General features: G+C 45.0%; 1 protein-coding gene across 3 annotated transcripts in view; it reads left to right on the top strand.

Moving 5' to 3' along the window:
• DPP6 (dipeptidyl peptidase like 6) overlaps window positions 1–16,046 on the top strand; it is a 1,916,598-nt gene that overhangs the window by 1,761,718 nt on the left and 138,834 nt on the right. For all 3 annotated transcript variants that reach the window (XM_063921873.1, XM_063921871.1, XM_063921872.1), the window contains exon 11: window positions 12,095–12,218. In XM_063921873.1, coding sequence (XP_063777943.1) covers window positions 12,095–12,218 — 124 coding nt within the window. The remainder of the gene's footprint in view (window positions 1–12,094; window positions 12,219–16,046) is intronic.

Genomic DNA, 16,046 nt, shown 5'->3' on the forward strand with positions numbered 1-16,046 from the left:
TATATATATATATATATATATATATATACAGTCCATGTATTCCGGCTCTCCATTGAAAAGATAACTACCCCGGGTGCCTTCGTGAAAGATTCCATACACAGCCAGCAAACGTAGCACTCCTGGTGTCTTATTGAATAAATCTCTTAGATAGGCAGTTTAGTAAAACAACGTTTCAATGCCGTTTTATTGTTAAGGCATTTTCCTTGAGGAAAATGCCTTAACAATAAAACGGCATTGAAACGTTGCTTTACTAAACTGCCTATCTAAGAGATTTATTCAATAAGACACCAGGAGTGCTACGTTTGCTGGCTGTGTATATATATATATATATATGTCATAAACACATATAATGTATTATGTTTACTATAGAGATGGGTAGCTCACTATTGAGCCGGCACAGTGAGCAGCGGTTCTTCACTAAGTCAGTAAAGAACCTCCACTCACTGCGCCGGCTCTGTTCCACTTCCTGCCTGTCACGCACTGACTCTCCCTGTCTCCCACTGCCTCTCTCCACCACCCTCTCCCTGTCGCTTACTGCCTCTCCCGTCACTCTCTCATCCTCTGTCTCTCTTGGCATAACCCACTGTCTCTGCCGGTCACCCACTGCCTCTCTCTCTCCCACTCTATTCCTTGTCACCCACTGCCTCACCCTCTGCCTCTCCCCTGCGTCACTATCTCCCCATCACCCTCTTTCTCCTGTCACCCTCTTCCTCTCGAATGCATCACCCTCTCCCCGTCACCCACTGCCTCTCCTCGTTACCCTTTTCTGTCACCCACTGGCTCGTGGGTACGGCCTTCCCTTTGAGATGATGCCCCTTGTTGTGAGGCCATATCCACTTTCCCAGTAGTGCGCAAAACCCCATCCTGTCATAGTGCCCCCCCTGTCATTTTGTTCTGGATCCGCCCCTGACACACTCTATATTTTGTTGCTATTTTTTCAGATATAGCAGCAACATACAGCAAACTGACCCCCCTGTAATTTACCCCTCATTACAACCCCCCCTCCATGTTACATATATTGCCCCCATTGTTTACATGCTGCATTCCTGTGGCATTGCAGAGTCACATGGTAGAACATTACAGTACTGATGTGACTTCGCTCTTTTTCTCTGAATATAATTGTACAGAATTTTCACACTTTCTAAAAATAAATAAATAACACATAATTTTTCATTCTAACAGGAACCAGATAATATATTTTAAGTGTAAAGTATATGATATAAAGAGGAAGAACCCACATTATTTCCTATTTAGCTATTTATGTGGAAAAATTGTTACTTACAAAAGGAAAAAAATATATATTTTGTGCTAAAATTAACAATAAATTAGACGGTAAATTAGTGTACATCTGTGAGAATATCCTGCGGGCACAGATGCGACCTGTATCACTGTGTAGCTGTGTTCTTTAAGAAGCTATTTATTTAGTCTATTTTATGTACTTCTCTGGCTTCCAGGGAATGTTTTTGCAGTATTGAAAAATTCTAATTTATGATAAGCAGCGCATTTCAATGACTAAATCAGTTCTTCAGGTCTGCTTAATTCCTTCCATTCACACTCATTACAGTAAAATGCGGGTCAGTGGCGGTCTCATTCGATTGATATGTACATATATTCATTAAGGCCTCAAGATTTTTTTCCGTTCTTTCCTTTAAATGGAAAAGTGAAATTAATCAATTTAGACTGAAATCTTCAGAGAGCACCAAGTCTGACAGCTCTAGACAAGTTAACTAGAATAGCTTAGACTTCATTTTGTACTTGTAGAAGTAAAACTCTTTTAATGAAAATACAGCAGAAACTTTAAGCGAAATCCAATTCTTACATATTAGACTCAGGGGCAGAACACAGCCATATAGAAAATGAGGAAGGGCCTACAGTACATGAATCCATGCTCCATAAAGTTAGCACTACCATGCACTCCTACCCTAAGGGATATATTCAATTAGGGTCGAAAGCTGTCGTCTGTCGAAAAGACGCCAGTTTTCGACTTTTTAAGGTCGAATCGTGATTCGACCTATTCAATCCCAGCTAATTTTATTCGACAAGTCGGGGATTTGGCCCCATTTCCGACCATCTCAGTCCGACATAAAAAAATGTCGGACTGAGATGAGGGACCTTAGTGGAGGAGAGAGGGGAGAGCCGTAGGGAGACGAGGGACAGCTGCGGGCAGCCAGATGGGGAGAGCCGTGGGCAGCCAGACGGGGGGGAGAGCAGTGCTGGAGGATGTCACAGTCGCCGCTCACAGCAGCGTCCACCCGGCTCCAGCAAGCGAGACCTCGCTTGCTGGAGCCGGGTGGACGCTGCCGTGAGCGGTGGCTGTGATGCGGGGACAGGGAGCGGAGGGACGTGGAGACTTGAGATGGGGGAGCAGGGCGGCGGGCTGCAGAGCACTACCTCTGATGGGCGCCCCCCGGCCCGGCTCCCGGCAGCGCACCCCGGCCGCCGCTGACAGGTCCTCCGCCATCGCTGACAGGTCCCCCGCTGCCACTGACAGGTCATCCGCTGCCACTGACAGGTCCCCCGCCGACGCTGACAGGTCCCCCGCTGCTGCTGACAGGTCCTCCGCCACCGCTGACAGGTCCCCCACGGGCGCTGACAGCTTCCCCCGCCGCCTGCTGCACTGTACGGAGGGGAGTAGGGTCCCGGGGATGAGTACCCCGGGCCCCCTTTTTTCAAAGGGCCCCCCATCGCCGCCGCAGATCGGAACAGAGATCCGATCTGCGGTATTGAGCTGCGCTCCCGGGAGCCGTCGCCACACGCAGCGGCAGGGCAGCTCAGCGATTGCTGTCCCTGGCCGCTCTGGCTCCCGGCGGCGGCTCCACTGACTTCACTGCCTGTGATGGAAGGACAGCTGAGCGACGGCTCAGCTGTCCAATAATGTGAGGAGCAGCAGCCCGCGGCTCAGTCATTGGCTGCCGCTGGGCGCGCAGGCTGCAGGGAAGGAGGAGGGAGGACAGCCGCGCGTGGACTCCATGGAGGCAGCAGCCAGCCCAGCACCCATTATCAGCCAGCTCTCAGACTCCTACAACACTGGTGCCGCTGAGCTCCCCGCAACACTGGCTGTCCCGGCTCCCCGCTGCCTGTCTCGGCTCCCCACCGCCAAACACCGGCGCTGCACACAGGACAGCTGAGTGACAGCTGTCCAAAGAAAGTAAGTGTGGCTACAGTTAAAGTTTAGGTTCTAGGTATATATATATATATATATAAGAATAGAAAGAGATTATTGCGCCACTTGTGTACAACAACAGCAATTTAAGAACCAAAGATATAAATATACCCAAAAAATAAAAATAAATGACACTCCCTAAAGGCTAATACAGGGCGTCAGCTGGCCCCCAAAAACAAGGATGGTTGTTCCCTGTAGCAAGAAATTAATAACACACAGGGGGGTGGGGGATATAGCGACCAATGGTGTCTTAGAGAGATTCAATAAAAGCAAGTAGATAAAAAAATAATAATAATATTGTGATAAAAGAATAATCAAAGTGAGTAGATCTAATAAATTTATTAACAAATACAAATAAGAATAGAATTAACAACTATGATAAAATTTGAGCAGCAAATCTCTTTAAAAAATGGGATAAAAACAGTATACACAATACAATATAGTACCAGTTAAAATATGTAAAAAGATTTTTGCTTAACTTGGTATGAGGTCACTGCCAGGTTGCCCAACGCGTTTCATCATTCAGACTTCATCAAGTACCCCTCGATGAAGTCTGAATGACGAAACGCGTTGTATTATGTATACTATTTTTATCCCATTTTTTAAAGAGATTTGCTGCTCAAATTTTATCATAGTTGTTAATTCTATTCTTATTTGTATTTGTTAATAAATTTATTAGATCTGCTCACTTTGATTATTCTTTTATCACAATATTATTATTATTTTTTTTTATCTACTTGCTTTTATTGAATCTCTCTAAGACACCATTGGTCGCTATATCCCCCACCCCCCTGTGTGTTATATATATATATATATATATATTTCTCTGACGTCCTAGTGGATGCTGGGACTCCGTCAGGACCATGGGGAATAGCGGCTCCGCAGGAGACAGGGCACAAAATTTAAAAGTTTGACCACTAGGTGGTGTGTACTGGCTCCTCCCCCTATGACCCTCCTCCAAGCCTCAGTTAGGTTTTTGTGCCCGTCCGAGCAGGGTGCAATCTAGGTGGCTCTCCTAAAGAGCTGCTTAGAAAAAGTTTGTTAGGTTTTTTATTTTCAGTGAGTCCTGCTGGCAACAGGCTCACTGCAACGAGGGACTTAGGGGAGAAGAAGTGAACTCACCTGCGTGCAGGATGGATTTGCTTCTTAGGCTACTGGACACTAGCTCCAGAGGGACGATCACAGGTACAGCCTGGATGGGTCACCGGAGCCGCGCCGCCGACCCCCTTGCAGATGCCGAATAGAGAAGAGGTCCAGAAACCGGCGGCAGAAGACGTCTCAGTCTTCATGAGGTAGCGCACAGCACTGCAGCTGTGCGCCATTGCTCTCCGCACACTTCACACCAGCGGTCACTGAGGGTGCAGGGCGCTGGGGGGGGCGCCCTGGGCAGCAATGTAATATACCTATTCTGGCTAAAATATATCACATATAGCCCCTGGGGCTATATGGATGTATTTAACCCCTGCCAGGTTCCAAAAAAAACGGGAGAAGAAGCCCGCCGAAAAGGGGGCGGGGCCTATTCTCCTCAGCACACAGCGCCATTTTCCTGCCCAGCTCCGCTGCGAGGAAGGCTCCCAGGAACTCCCCTGCACTGCACTACAGAAACAGGGTAAAAACAGAGAGGGGGGGCACTTATTGGCGATATTTATAATATTTGAGCTGCTATAAAGGGAACACACTTATTAAGGTTGTCCCTATATATATTTATAGCGCTTGGGTGTGTGCTGGCAAACTCTCCCTCTGTCTCCCCAAAGGGCTAGTGGGGTCCTGTCTTCTATCAGAGCATTCCCTGTGTGTCTGCTGTGTGTCGGTACGTGTGTGTCGACATGTATGAGGACGATGTTGGCGTGGAGGCGGAGCAATTGCCTGTAATGGTGATGTCACCCCCTAGGGAGTCGACACCAGAATGGATGGCTTTGTTTATGGAATTACGGGATAGTGTCAGCACGCTACAAAAGTCGGTTGACGACATGAGACAGCCGGCAAACCAGTTAGTACCTGTCCAGGCGTCTCAGACACCGTCAGGGGCTGTAAAACGCCCTTTACCTCAGTCGGTCGACACAGACCCAGACACTGACACTGAATCCAGTGTCGACGGTGAAGAAACAAACGTATTTTCCAGTAGGGCCACACGTTATATGATCACGGCAATGAAGGAGGCTTTGCATATCTCTGATACTGCAAGTACCACAAAAAGGGGTATTATGTGGGGTGTAAAAAAAACTACCGATAGTTTTTCCTGAATCAGAGGAACTGAATGAAGTGTGTGATGAAGCGTGGGTTACCCCAGATAGAAAACTGCTAATTTCAAAGAAGTTATTGGCATTATACCCTTTCCCGCCAGAGGTTAGGGCGCGCTGGGAAACACCTCCTAGGGTGGATAAGGCGCTCACACGCTTATCAAAGCAAGTGGCGTTACCGTCTCCTGATACGGCCGCCCTCAAGGATCCAGCTGATAGGAGGCTGGAGAATACATTAAAAAGTATATACACACATACGGGTGTTATACTGAGACCAGCAATCGCCTCAGCCTGGATGTGCAGTGCTGGCGTGGCTTGGTCGGAGTCACTGTCTGAAAATATTGATACCCTGGATAGGGACAGTATTTTACTGACTATAGAGCAGTTAAAGGATGCATTTCTTTATATGCGAGATGCACAGAGAGATATTTGCACTCTGGCATCGAGAGTAAGTGCGATGTCCATATCTGCCAGAAGAAGTTTATGGACGCGCCAGTGGTCAGGTGATGCGGATTCCAAACGACATATGGAAGTATTGCCGTATAAGGGGGAGGAATTATTTGGGGTCGGTCTATCGGATCTGGTGGCCACGGCAACGCCCGGAAAATCCACCTTTTTACCCCAGGTCACCTCCCAGCAGAAAAAGCCGCAGGCTTTTCAGCCGCAGTCCTTTCGTTCCTATAAGAACAAACGAGCAAAAGGACATTCCTATTTGCCCCGAGGCAAAGGAAAGGGTAAGAGACTGCAACAAGCAGCTCCTTCCCAGGAGCAGAAGCCCTCCCCGGCTTCTACAAAGGCGTCAGAATGACGCTGGGACCTTACAAGCAGACTCAGGGGCGGTGGGGGGTCGCCTCAAACATTTCAGCGCACAGTGGGCTCACTCGCAGGTGGACCCCTGGATCCTGCAGGTAGTATCTCAGGGTTACAGGTTGGAATTCGAGAAGTCCCCTCCTCGCCGTTTCCTAAAGTCTGCTTTGCCAACGTCTCCCTCCGACAGGGCGACGGTATTGGAGGCCATTCACAAGCTGTATTCTCAGCAGGTGATAGTCAAGGTACCCCTCCTACACCAAGGGTACCTCAGGTTAGTGGTCCAAAACTGTCATTATCAGTTTCAGACGCTGCCGTTTGGATTGTCCACGACACCCCGGGTCTTTACCAAGGTAATGGCCGAAATGATGATCCTTCTTCGAAGAGAAGGCGTCTTAATTATCCCTTACTTGGACGATCTCCTGATAAGGGCAAGATCCAGAGAACAGCTGGAGGTCGGAGTAGCACTAACCCAAGTAGTGCTCCAACAACACGGGTGGATTCTGAATTTTCCAAAATCCCAACTGATCCCGACGACACGTCTGTTGTTCCTAGGGATGATTCTGGACACTGTTCAGAAAAAGGTATTTCTTCCGGAGGAGAAAGCCAGGGAGTTATCCGATCTAGTCAGGAACCTCCTAAAACCAGGAAAAGTATCTGTGCATCAATGCACAAGAGTCCTGGGAAAAATGGTAGCTTCTTACGAAGCAATTCCATTCGGCAGATTCCATGCACGAACTTTTCAGTGGGATCTGCTGGACAAATGGTCCGGATCGCATCTGCAGATGCATCAGCGGATAAAATTGTCCACAAGGACAAGAGTGTCTCTGCTATGGTGGTTGCAGAGTACTCATCTGTTAGAGGGCCGCAGATTCGGCATACAGAACTGGGTCCTAGTGACCACGGATGCCAGCCTGAGAGGCTGGGGAGCGGTCACACAGGGAAGAAACTTCCAGGGCATGTGGTCAAGCCTGGAGACGTCTCTTCACATAAATATACTGGAGCTAAGAGCAATCTACAGTGCTCTAAGCCTGGCAAAACCTCTGCTTCAGGGTCAGCCGGTGTTGATTCAGTCGGACAACATCACGGCAGTCGCCCACGTAAACAGACAGGGCGGCACAAGAAGCAGGAGGGCAATGGCAGAAGCTGCAAGGATTCTCCGCTGGGCAGAAAATCATGTGTTAGCACTGTCAGCTGTGTTCATCCCGGGAGTGGACAACTGGGAAGCAGACTTCCTCAGCAGACACGATCTGCACCCGGGAGAGTGGGGACTTCATCCAGAAGTCTTCCACATGATTGTGGTCCATTGGGAAAGACCAATGGTGGACATGATGGCGTCCCGCCTCAACAAAAAACTGGACAGGTATTGCGCCAGGTCAAGAGACCCTCAGGCAATAGCTGTAGACGCTCTGGTAACACCATGGGTGTACCAGTCAGTGTATGTGTTTCCTCCTCTGCCTCTCATACCAAAAGTACTGAGAATTATACGGCAAAGGGGAGTAAGAACGATACTCGTGGCTCCGGATTGGCCAAGAAGAACTTGGTACCCGGAACTTCAGGAGATGCTCACGGAAGATCCGTGGCCTCTACCTCTAAGACGGGACCTGCTTCAGCAGGGACCGTGTCTATTCCAAGACTTACCGCGGCTGCGTTTGACGGCATGGCGGTTGAACGCCGAATCCTAAGGGAAAAAAGGCATTCCGGAAGAGGTCATCCCTACCCTGGTCAAAGCCAGAAAGGAGGTGACTGCACAACATTATCACCGCATTTGGAGAAAATATGTTGCGTGGTGTGAGGCCAGGAAGGCCCCGACGGAGGAATTTCAACTGGGTCGATTCCTACATTTCCTGCAAACAGGATTGTCTATGGGCCTCAAATTAGGGTCCATTAAGGTTCAAATTTCGGCCCTGTCGATTTTCTTCCAGAAAGAATTGGCTTCAGTTCCTGAAGTCCAGACTTTTGTAAAAGGAGTACTACATATACAGCCCCGGTTCTGCCCCCAGTGGCACCGTGGGATCTTAATGTAGTTTTGGATTTTCTCAAATCCCATTGGTTTGAGCCACTCAAATCGGTGGATTTGAAATATCTTACATGGAAAGTAACCATGCTACTGGCCCTGGCTTCAGCCAGGAGAGTGTCAGAATTGGCGGCTTTATCGTATAAAAGCCCATATCTGATTTTCCATTCGGACAGGGCAGAACTGCGGACGCGTCCTCACTTTCTGCCTAAGGTGGTTTCAGCGTTTCACCTGAACCAGCCTATTGTGGTGCCTGCGGCTACTAGCGATTTGGAGGATTCCAAGTTGCTGGACGTTGTCAGAGCATTGAAAATATATATTTCAAGGACGGCTGGAGTCAGAAAATCTGACTCGCTGTTTATACTGTATGCACCCAACAAGCTGGGTGCTCCTGCTTCTAAGCAGACGATTGCTCGTTGGATTTGTAGCACAATTCAACTTGCACATTCTGTGGCAGGCCTGCCACAGCCTAAATCTGTCAAGGCCCATTCCACAAGGAAGGTGGGCTCATCTTGGGCGGCTGCCCGAGGGGTCTCGGCATTACAACTCTGCCGAGCAGCTACGTGGTCAGGGGAGAACACGTTTGTAAAATTCTACAAATTTGATACCCTGGCTAAGGAGGACCTGGAGTTCTCTCATTCGGTGCTGCAGAGTCATCCGCACTCTCCCGCCCGTTTGGGAGCTTTGGTATAATCCCCATGGTCCTGACGGAGTCCCAGCATCCACTAGGACGTCAGAGAAAATAAGATTTTACTTACCGATAAATCTATTTCTCGTAGTCCGTAGTGGATGCTGGGCGCCCATCCCAAGTGCGGATTGTCTGCAATACTTGTACATAGTTATTGTTACAAAAAAATCGGGTTGTTATTGTTGTGAGCCGTCTGTTCAGAGGCTCCTACGTTTGTCATACTGTTAACTGGGTTCAGATCACAAGTTGTACGGTGTGATTGGTGTGGCTGGTATGAGTCTTACCCGGGATTCAAAATCCTTCCTTATTGTGTACGCTCGTCCGGGCACAGTATCCTAACTGAGGCTTGGAGGAGGGTCATAGGGGGAGGAGCCAGTACACACCACCTAGTGGTCAAACTTTTAAATTTTGTGCCCTGTCTCCTGCGGAGCCGCTATTCCCCATGGTCCTGACGGAGTCCCAGCATCCACTACGGACTACGAGAAATAGATTTATCGGTAAGTAAAATCTTATTATATATATATATATATATATTGTACATATGTGCGTGTGTGTCACTCTATGTGTGTGTATATTTATATTATACTTTGTAGTGATTACGATTTTAATATTAAATTTTAGGGCCCCCCTGTCGTAAGTACCCCAGGCCCCCCAAAGCCTTAATCCAGCTCTGTCTCTGGGGTGGTGCCAAGAAGCTGCCACGCCAGGAACCGGTGTACAGTAGCTTGCAACTATTTGCCTGTAGTTTATTTATGTTGTGTAGGTTTCCTCCCACTGAAACTGTTGCCAGTATGTTTGTGTACCTATGGTAGGGAATCATTTTCAATGGGAAATGGATTAGTCAATGAGAGAACATTCGCTGATTGTGCAGTGCTGCTGAGAATAAAGAGATATAACAGGTGTACTGTCCCATATCCGAGTAACTTACATGTGAAATTTCTTCCTATGCTATTCAGCCTGTGCTGGTCACATAGACAAACAGTGAAATACCTGGCCCAGCCACACAATCTACTACTGGAAATCCTGATATACCTCTACACATTGATTTATGTTGTACTCGATTAATCAGTGTTTGCTATTATCATACCGTAAATGATTAACTAAATGTGTATATTACTATTTCTACTCAACAATGCACAGAGTAATAGCGCAATATATCAACTCAGACATTGAATTATGTTGATACATAAACCCTGCAGTATTCATCATAAGTAGACCAGCCTTTTCCATTTACAAGTGCAGAACATTCATCTTGTAATCAGAAATGTCAGTTTGTGTTGGATTATCTGGCTCAATCTTGCACTTCAGTTGTACACCCAGTCCTGAATGATCAATCAGTACTGACTCAGAGTACAAGCTTATTAAATAAAGCTAATCAGGGTTCCTTGTAAGTACTACTGTTATTTATCAGTAGTCCAGAAACAAAACTAGCGGAAGCTTTTTTCAATGTTTTCCAAAAGGCCGCTCATTATCGCTCCTAGATGGGTAGATTAGCCCAAAATTTTGAGTAACACCGACTTGATGCAGTGCAAAAAAAAAAAAAGGTCAGCTATCCTGACATACAGTAATATGCAATTGTGTTTTAGTGCCTCTGATAAAAGGATTTGTTTTCAAAGTAGAGCACAATGTAAAGATTATATATGATATAAGGGAGTATTTCTTAAAAATTGACAGTTGTTGCTAATTGTACTGTCGTTGCCAGTCAGGTCTGTTAATTATTATGTTGTGAACATTCCAATGATCTGATTGGCTGTTCTGTATGTCTATGAACACATTGTAATGCTCTCATTGGCTACAGGTGGAAACCTCCAACTTCATAATTACTTACAAACGGCCTGATTCAGAGTTGTACACAAATACATTTGCAGCTGCGAATGTACAGTATATGCAGCAGTTGTGCGAAAATGTTCAAATGTTGCAGCCGCCAGGATTTGTAATGGAACGTCTACCTGAGGCTTTGCAAATCTCAGCGACTGCATACAAAGATGTAGTATCGTTCGCAGAGCAGTCCGAATAGCCATTTGGTGTTGTGCAGCATGGCCGCAGGAAGTAAGATGCCGGAGCCATTGCAGCTGCGTCTGCGATCTTAACCTGAAACGCACCTACAAAACGGTTGTGACAAGCCTACGTTTTTATACCACTCCCGCAAGAGATGCCTGACTGTTAATCACTTTGTGAATAAACCCTTTCTGCAACCGTTCTCCCAAGACCATTGTAGCACATGCAAAGTGCAACTTAGACGCACGAGCAGACTGCCGATAATCCGATAATCGCTCAATTGCAAACAATTCAGATTTGCGTACATCTCTGAACGAGGCCCATGCAGCATTGCCGGAAATGTATAAACCTCACTGATACCAATATATAGATATTTTGGTGTGGTTTTAGATGTAAAAAGTCCTTATACACTATAACTAACTGAGCGACCTTTAATCTGTTCAGTTTGAGGATAAGCTAATGTGGTGAGAGGGCTTGTGTCTTACCACAATTGCCCACATTCTGGTGGAATCAGCTCCCTCCAAGGGAGAAGAAAACAAGGCCTGCACATTCTACACCTGTAATGGAGATTTATACTTCCAGGCTTTCTAAATTGTACAGCTGTAGCTGGAGAAACAGAGGTCCGGTTTTTACAGCTCACCCAGAGACAGCTGGAAGTCAGTTGCAGGAGAGGGGTTTAAAAATCCCATTTACCCACAATGCATTGCGTTGGTGCCTGTTAGAGGCCAGTGAGCAGGGCTGAGTGTATAGCATCAGGGACTGTGGACATTGGCCGTTCCAGAAGAGCATGGCATGTGTAGCTGCAAGCCACTGCAGCAGAATGACTTTTGAGCATGGGAAGGGCTAGGACCTTTTATGTTTGTTGGTTTATTTTCTCTTTATACCTGTGTGACCAGGCCCAAGCCTGTGTATGCTGTGCTACAGTGTCTAATACCAGTAAAGACATTGTGGTTGTAACTGGAAAACCTGCCTATGAGTCCTTATTTCAGTACTCGTGTTACACAAACATTCTCCTGTATTGATGTACATTATATTTTTGCAAAGTACCTTCAGTAATTCTCCACGTAAGTGTAACATATAATAACTATGCAATTACTTGAAGGCTGGAAAGATAATTATATAAAAAGAAACTAATACAGTATGTATAACAGCTAATTGTAAAATCTTTCTTCTCATTGCAGAGAATACTATATAACTATGGTGAAATGGGCAACCAATACCAAAGTGGCAGTCAATTGGTTAAACAGGGCACAGAACATCTCTATCTTGACGTTATGTGATGCCATAACCGGAGTGTGCACAAAGGTAAATGATGCCATAACTGGAGTGTGCAAAATGGTAATGACATAAGTTGGAGATGTGTCATATGAGTGATGGATGAGATCCCGGAATGCTGATGATGTGGAAGCTGACAATCGTTGTGCAATATAGCTACCATCCAGAATGAGTGTGTTATATGACTGTCCTTCTAAGTGCAAATTGAGGGCAGGGGACATTATTCATTTGTGTCAATACAACTTCTTATTATAAAGACAAAATAAAATATGAAACTGTAAAGATCCAAAAAGGGAAAAAAACATGATGATTATATGGTTATGGTATTGCCCTCCTTGTGCAAGAAATGAACTATACAGTTTGTAGTAAAATTACGTGACTCACCACTGCCCCAACTGTAAGTTATAATGTACAATGTGTCTGTATTATAGGGGGAGATTTATCACAATCTGCATTTTTATGCAGATTTGATACATATGTTTTTCCTTTCCAGGAGACCTGCTTCAAAGAAACATAGAATTTAACAGCAGTTAAGGACCACTTGACCCATCTAGTATGCCTCTTTTTTAATCACATTGTTACCTCAAAGCCTATCTGATCTTTATTTTTTTGTAAGGATATCCTTATGTCTATCCCATGCATGTTTAAATTGCTCTACTGTATTAGTATCTACCACCTCTGATAGTAGGTTATTCCACTTGTCCACTACCCTTTCTGTGAGAGTTTGTCTTCATATTTGTCTTGAACCTACCTTCCTCAAGTTTCAGTGCATGTCCTTGTGTTCTAATACTTCTCTTTCTTTGAAGAATGTCTCCCTCCTGTACCTTGTTAAAACCCTTGAGATATTTGAAAGTTTATATCATGTCCCCCCTTTCCCGTCTCTGTTCCAAACTATACTGTACATGTTAAGATCTTTTAGTCTTTCTGGGTATGTTTTGTGATGTAGACCATGCACCATTTTAATTGCCCTTCTTTGACCAGATTCTAATGTATTAATATCCTTCTGGAGATATGGCCTCCAGACTGAACACAGTATTCCCAATGAGGCCGTACCAATGACCTACACAGTGGCATTATTACTTCTTTCTTTCTGCTGCTGATTCCTCTCCCATTCCAACCAAGCTTCTGACTAGCCTTCTTCATTGCTTTGTTACATTGCTTACCTGCCTTCAAGTCACCTGAAATAGTGACTCCTACTGTAGATCCCTTTCCTCCACAGTAGTTTCTATTATAGTGCCATTAATACTACATTCAGTCTTTGGATTTTTGAACTTCAACTGCATGATTTTGCACTTTTTGGCATTAAACTGTGGTTGCCACACTCTTGACCTTTCCTCTAGTCTACCTACAGATGTGTCCTCTTATATCCTTGCGGCATAGCAAGGCATATGTGATCGCACGCTACCCCTATACCACAGACTTGAATGGGAGCTAGTGTTCACATGCGTCAGCCACCTATTCAGTTCAACGGAACCCAGGAGTGACGCAAATGCTTGCAGCATGCTGAGATGCATTTACGCCTCCTGGTGTGTCTGACCTGTTACATACATTTGTGTCATCTGCATAAAGGTATTCTTTACTTTCAATACCATTTTGGATTAAAAAGTACTGGTCCAAGTACAGATCTCTGGGGTACTCCACTGGTAACCTTATTCTCCTGTAAATGCACTCTAATTGCTACAACTCTCTGTCTTCTCGATGTGTGTAACACTAAAGGTCTCAGGAGGGTAACACCTCTCATTACATGTAGTTAGGGTTTGCAGTCTAGCCCCCCCCCACCCCCCATATATCCTATATTGTGTATTTGCATGTACACTTTAAGGCCAGAGACCCCTTCAGCCTAGAGTAGCATCCCTCCCACCTTTACGTAGGTGTCCTTGCATTTGCTGACTGCACAAGACACTATTATAGGTAATACCTGTATACATTTATATAGTATGTCAGTTGTGGGGTAAGTTTTGGGGCATGGGGGCCCCTGAATTCCTTTGACTGGGCTGCATAAAGGCATCACATTGTAACACTTGCTGTATTTTAGCACTTTATCGCACTCTATTTTTAATTTTTTTTATAGATGTAACATTTTTTTCACACATTTATCTTCCACCCCTGTAACACTCCTGACACATAATAGCTGCTCTATCTTCTCTAATACTCTTCAACGCTTCACTTGCTATCTCTCACTAGTATGTTGCCTTGGGGTGGTTTGGGTGGGCTGGTTTGGGGGTATTCCATGCCCTAGACTTGAACCGTTAGAATGTTAGGGACTTACCTGATGATGAGGTTACCTGAATGCGGTGGGCAAGCCCATAATTTATGCAAATAAAATCTTCTTTTAATTGCTAAATTGATTGCATTATTTACAGTATTACAATTCTAATTAGTAATGTTTGAATAGTGCACCTGTAAATTGTCATTGTGTAACCATGCAGCCAATGTTGCAATGTTTTTGTCTGCACGTTTAAATGATCTCATTGTAATGCATTCTGTTTCTAATTTAACAGTAGAGGTTTTTATTCATAACAATAGCATCAGTAATCCATGGCAGTGAGTAAAGAGTGCATTTGTTTGAAGAATAATTCAGTTTTAAATACAGTAATACCTGCCATAAAAGTAATATCTGCCTATGAAATATGCTTCTTTGATAGTTTGATCCTAGGGATACCTTCTTTATACATTTTTATGAATCCCAGTAGTATTTTTCCATAAAGTGGGACTAGAGGGGGAAAGGAAGATGCTGTGGCATTATAGCATGATATGGAGTAGTTGAGTAGTCATTGTAGCAATGCACTATATCCCCATAATCCAGTATCTGCATATCTGTTGTAATATCATCAACAAGCGGCCATTGCCTTGGTGCACTAGCCAATGTTTTGTTGGTATAGTGCGATGGATCGATACCATAGGTGTGCAGTGGGGAGCCTTAGATAAAGTATTACCTCAGGAGTTACCTTGTATACAGACAGAACGAGACTTGAGATGTATATCTCCTTTATATAGTACTGAAATAGCAGGATCAATACAACAGGTTTCAGTATCATCAGCTTATGTCCTTCTCCCTCAGAGACTCTTCTAGAAAAAAAACATGTGAGGTAAAACAAACAAGTACAAGACATATGCAACAGACAAACACTACATCTCTGTAACTATACAGCGCCATCTGCTGCCCCTGTACGGTAACTACATGCATATAAACGAAACCATAGTCTGTTGTCCATATTTCAACACCCCTTCTCAACAGACTGGGTTTCTTCAGTTAGACCCATCTTTGACGTAAGTCTCCAATGTCTCTCTCTGGTAAGAGGCTTGGTCATGATATCAGCTGTCATATCTTCTGTTGGGCAATAGTTCAACTCTATAAGACCTTGTTCCTGTAGATCCCTCAGGAAGTGATGCTTGACATCAATGTGCTTGGTTCTTGGGTTCACTCTTTCTGTTTGCGCTAATGCAATGCATCCTTGATTATCCTCATATATCTTGATAGGTTCTTCTTGAGGCATTCCTAGGTCTGATAGTAGTTGCATTAACCATACCACTTCTTGACTGGCGTGAGCTGCTGCAATATATTCAGCTTCTGTAGAAGATAGTGCTACGGTAGACTGCTTCTTGCTTGTCCAGCTGATTAATCCTTCTCCAATAGAGAATAGATATCCACTTGTGGATTTTCTGTCACTTGTGTCTCCAGCCCAATCTGCGTCAACGTATCCTGTTAACTTGTGACTTGTGTTTGCTGAGAGCTTAAGCTTCTTGTTAATCGTTCCCTTTAAGTAACGAATTACCCTCTTAACTGCGTTCCAATCCATCTTTGTTGGTTTAGAGACTTTTCTGCTTAAAATCCCGACTGCTGTGGAGATATCTGGT

Source organism: Pseudophryne corroboree, chromosome 5, assembly GCF_028390025.1.
Source record: "Pseudophryne corroboree isolate aPseCor3 chromosome 5, aPseCor3.hap2, whole genome shotgun sequence".
Classification (NCBI taxonomy): Eukaryota; Metazoa; Chordata; class Amphibia; order Anura; family Myobatrachidae; genus Pseudophryne; species Pseudophryne corroboree.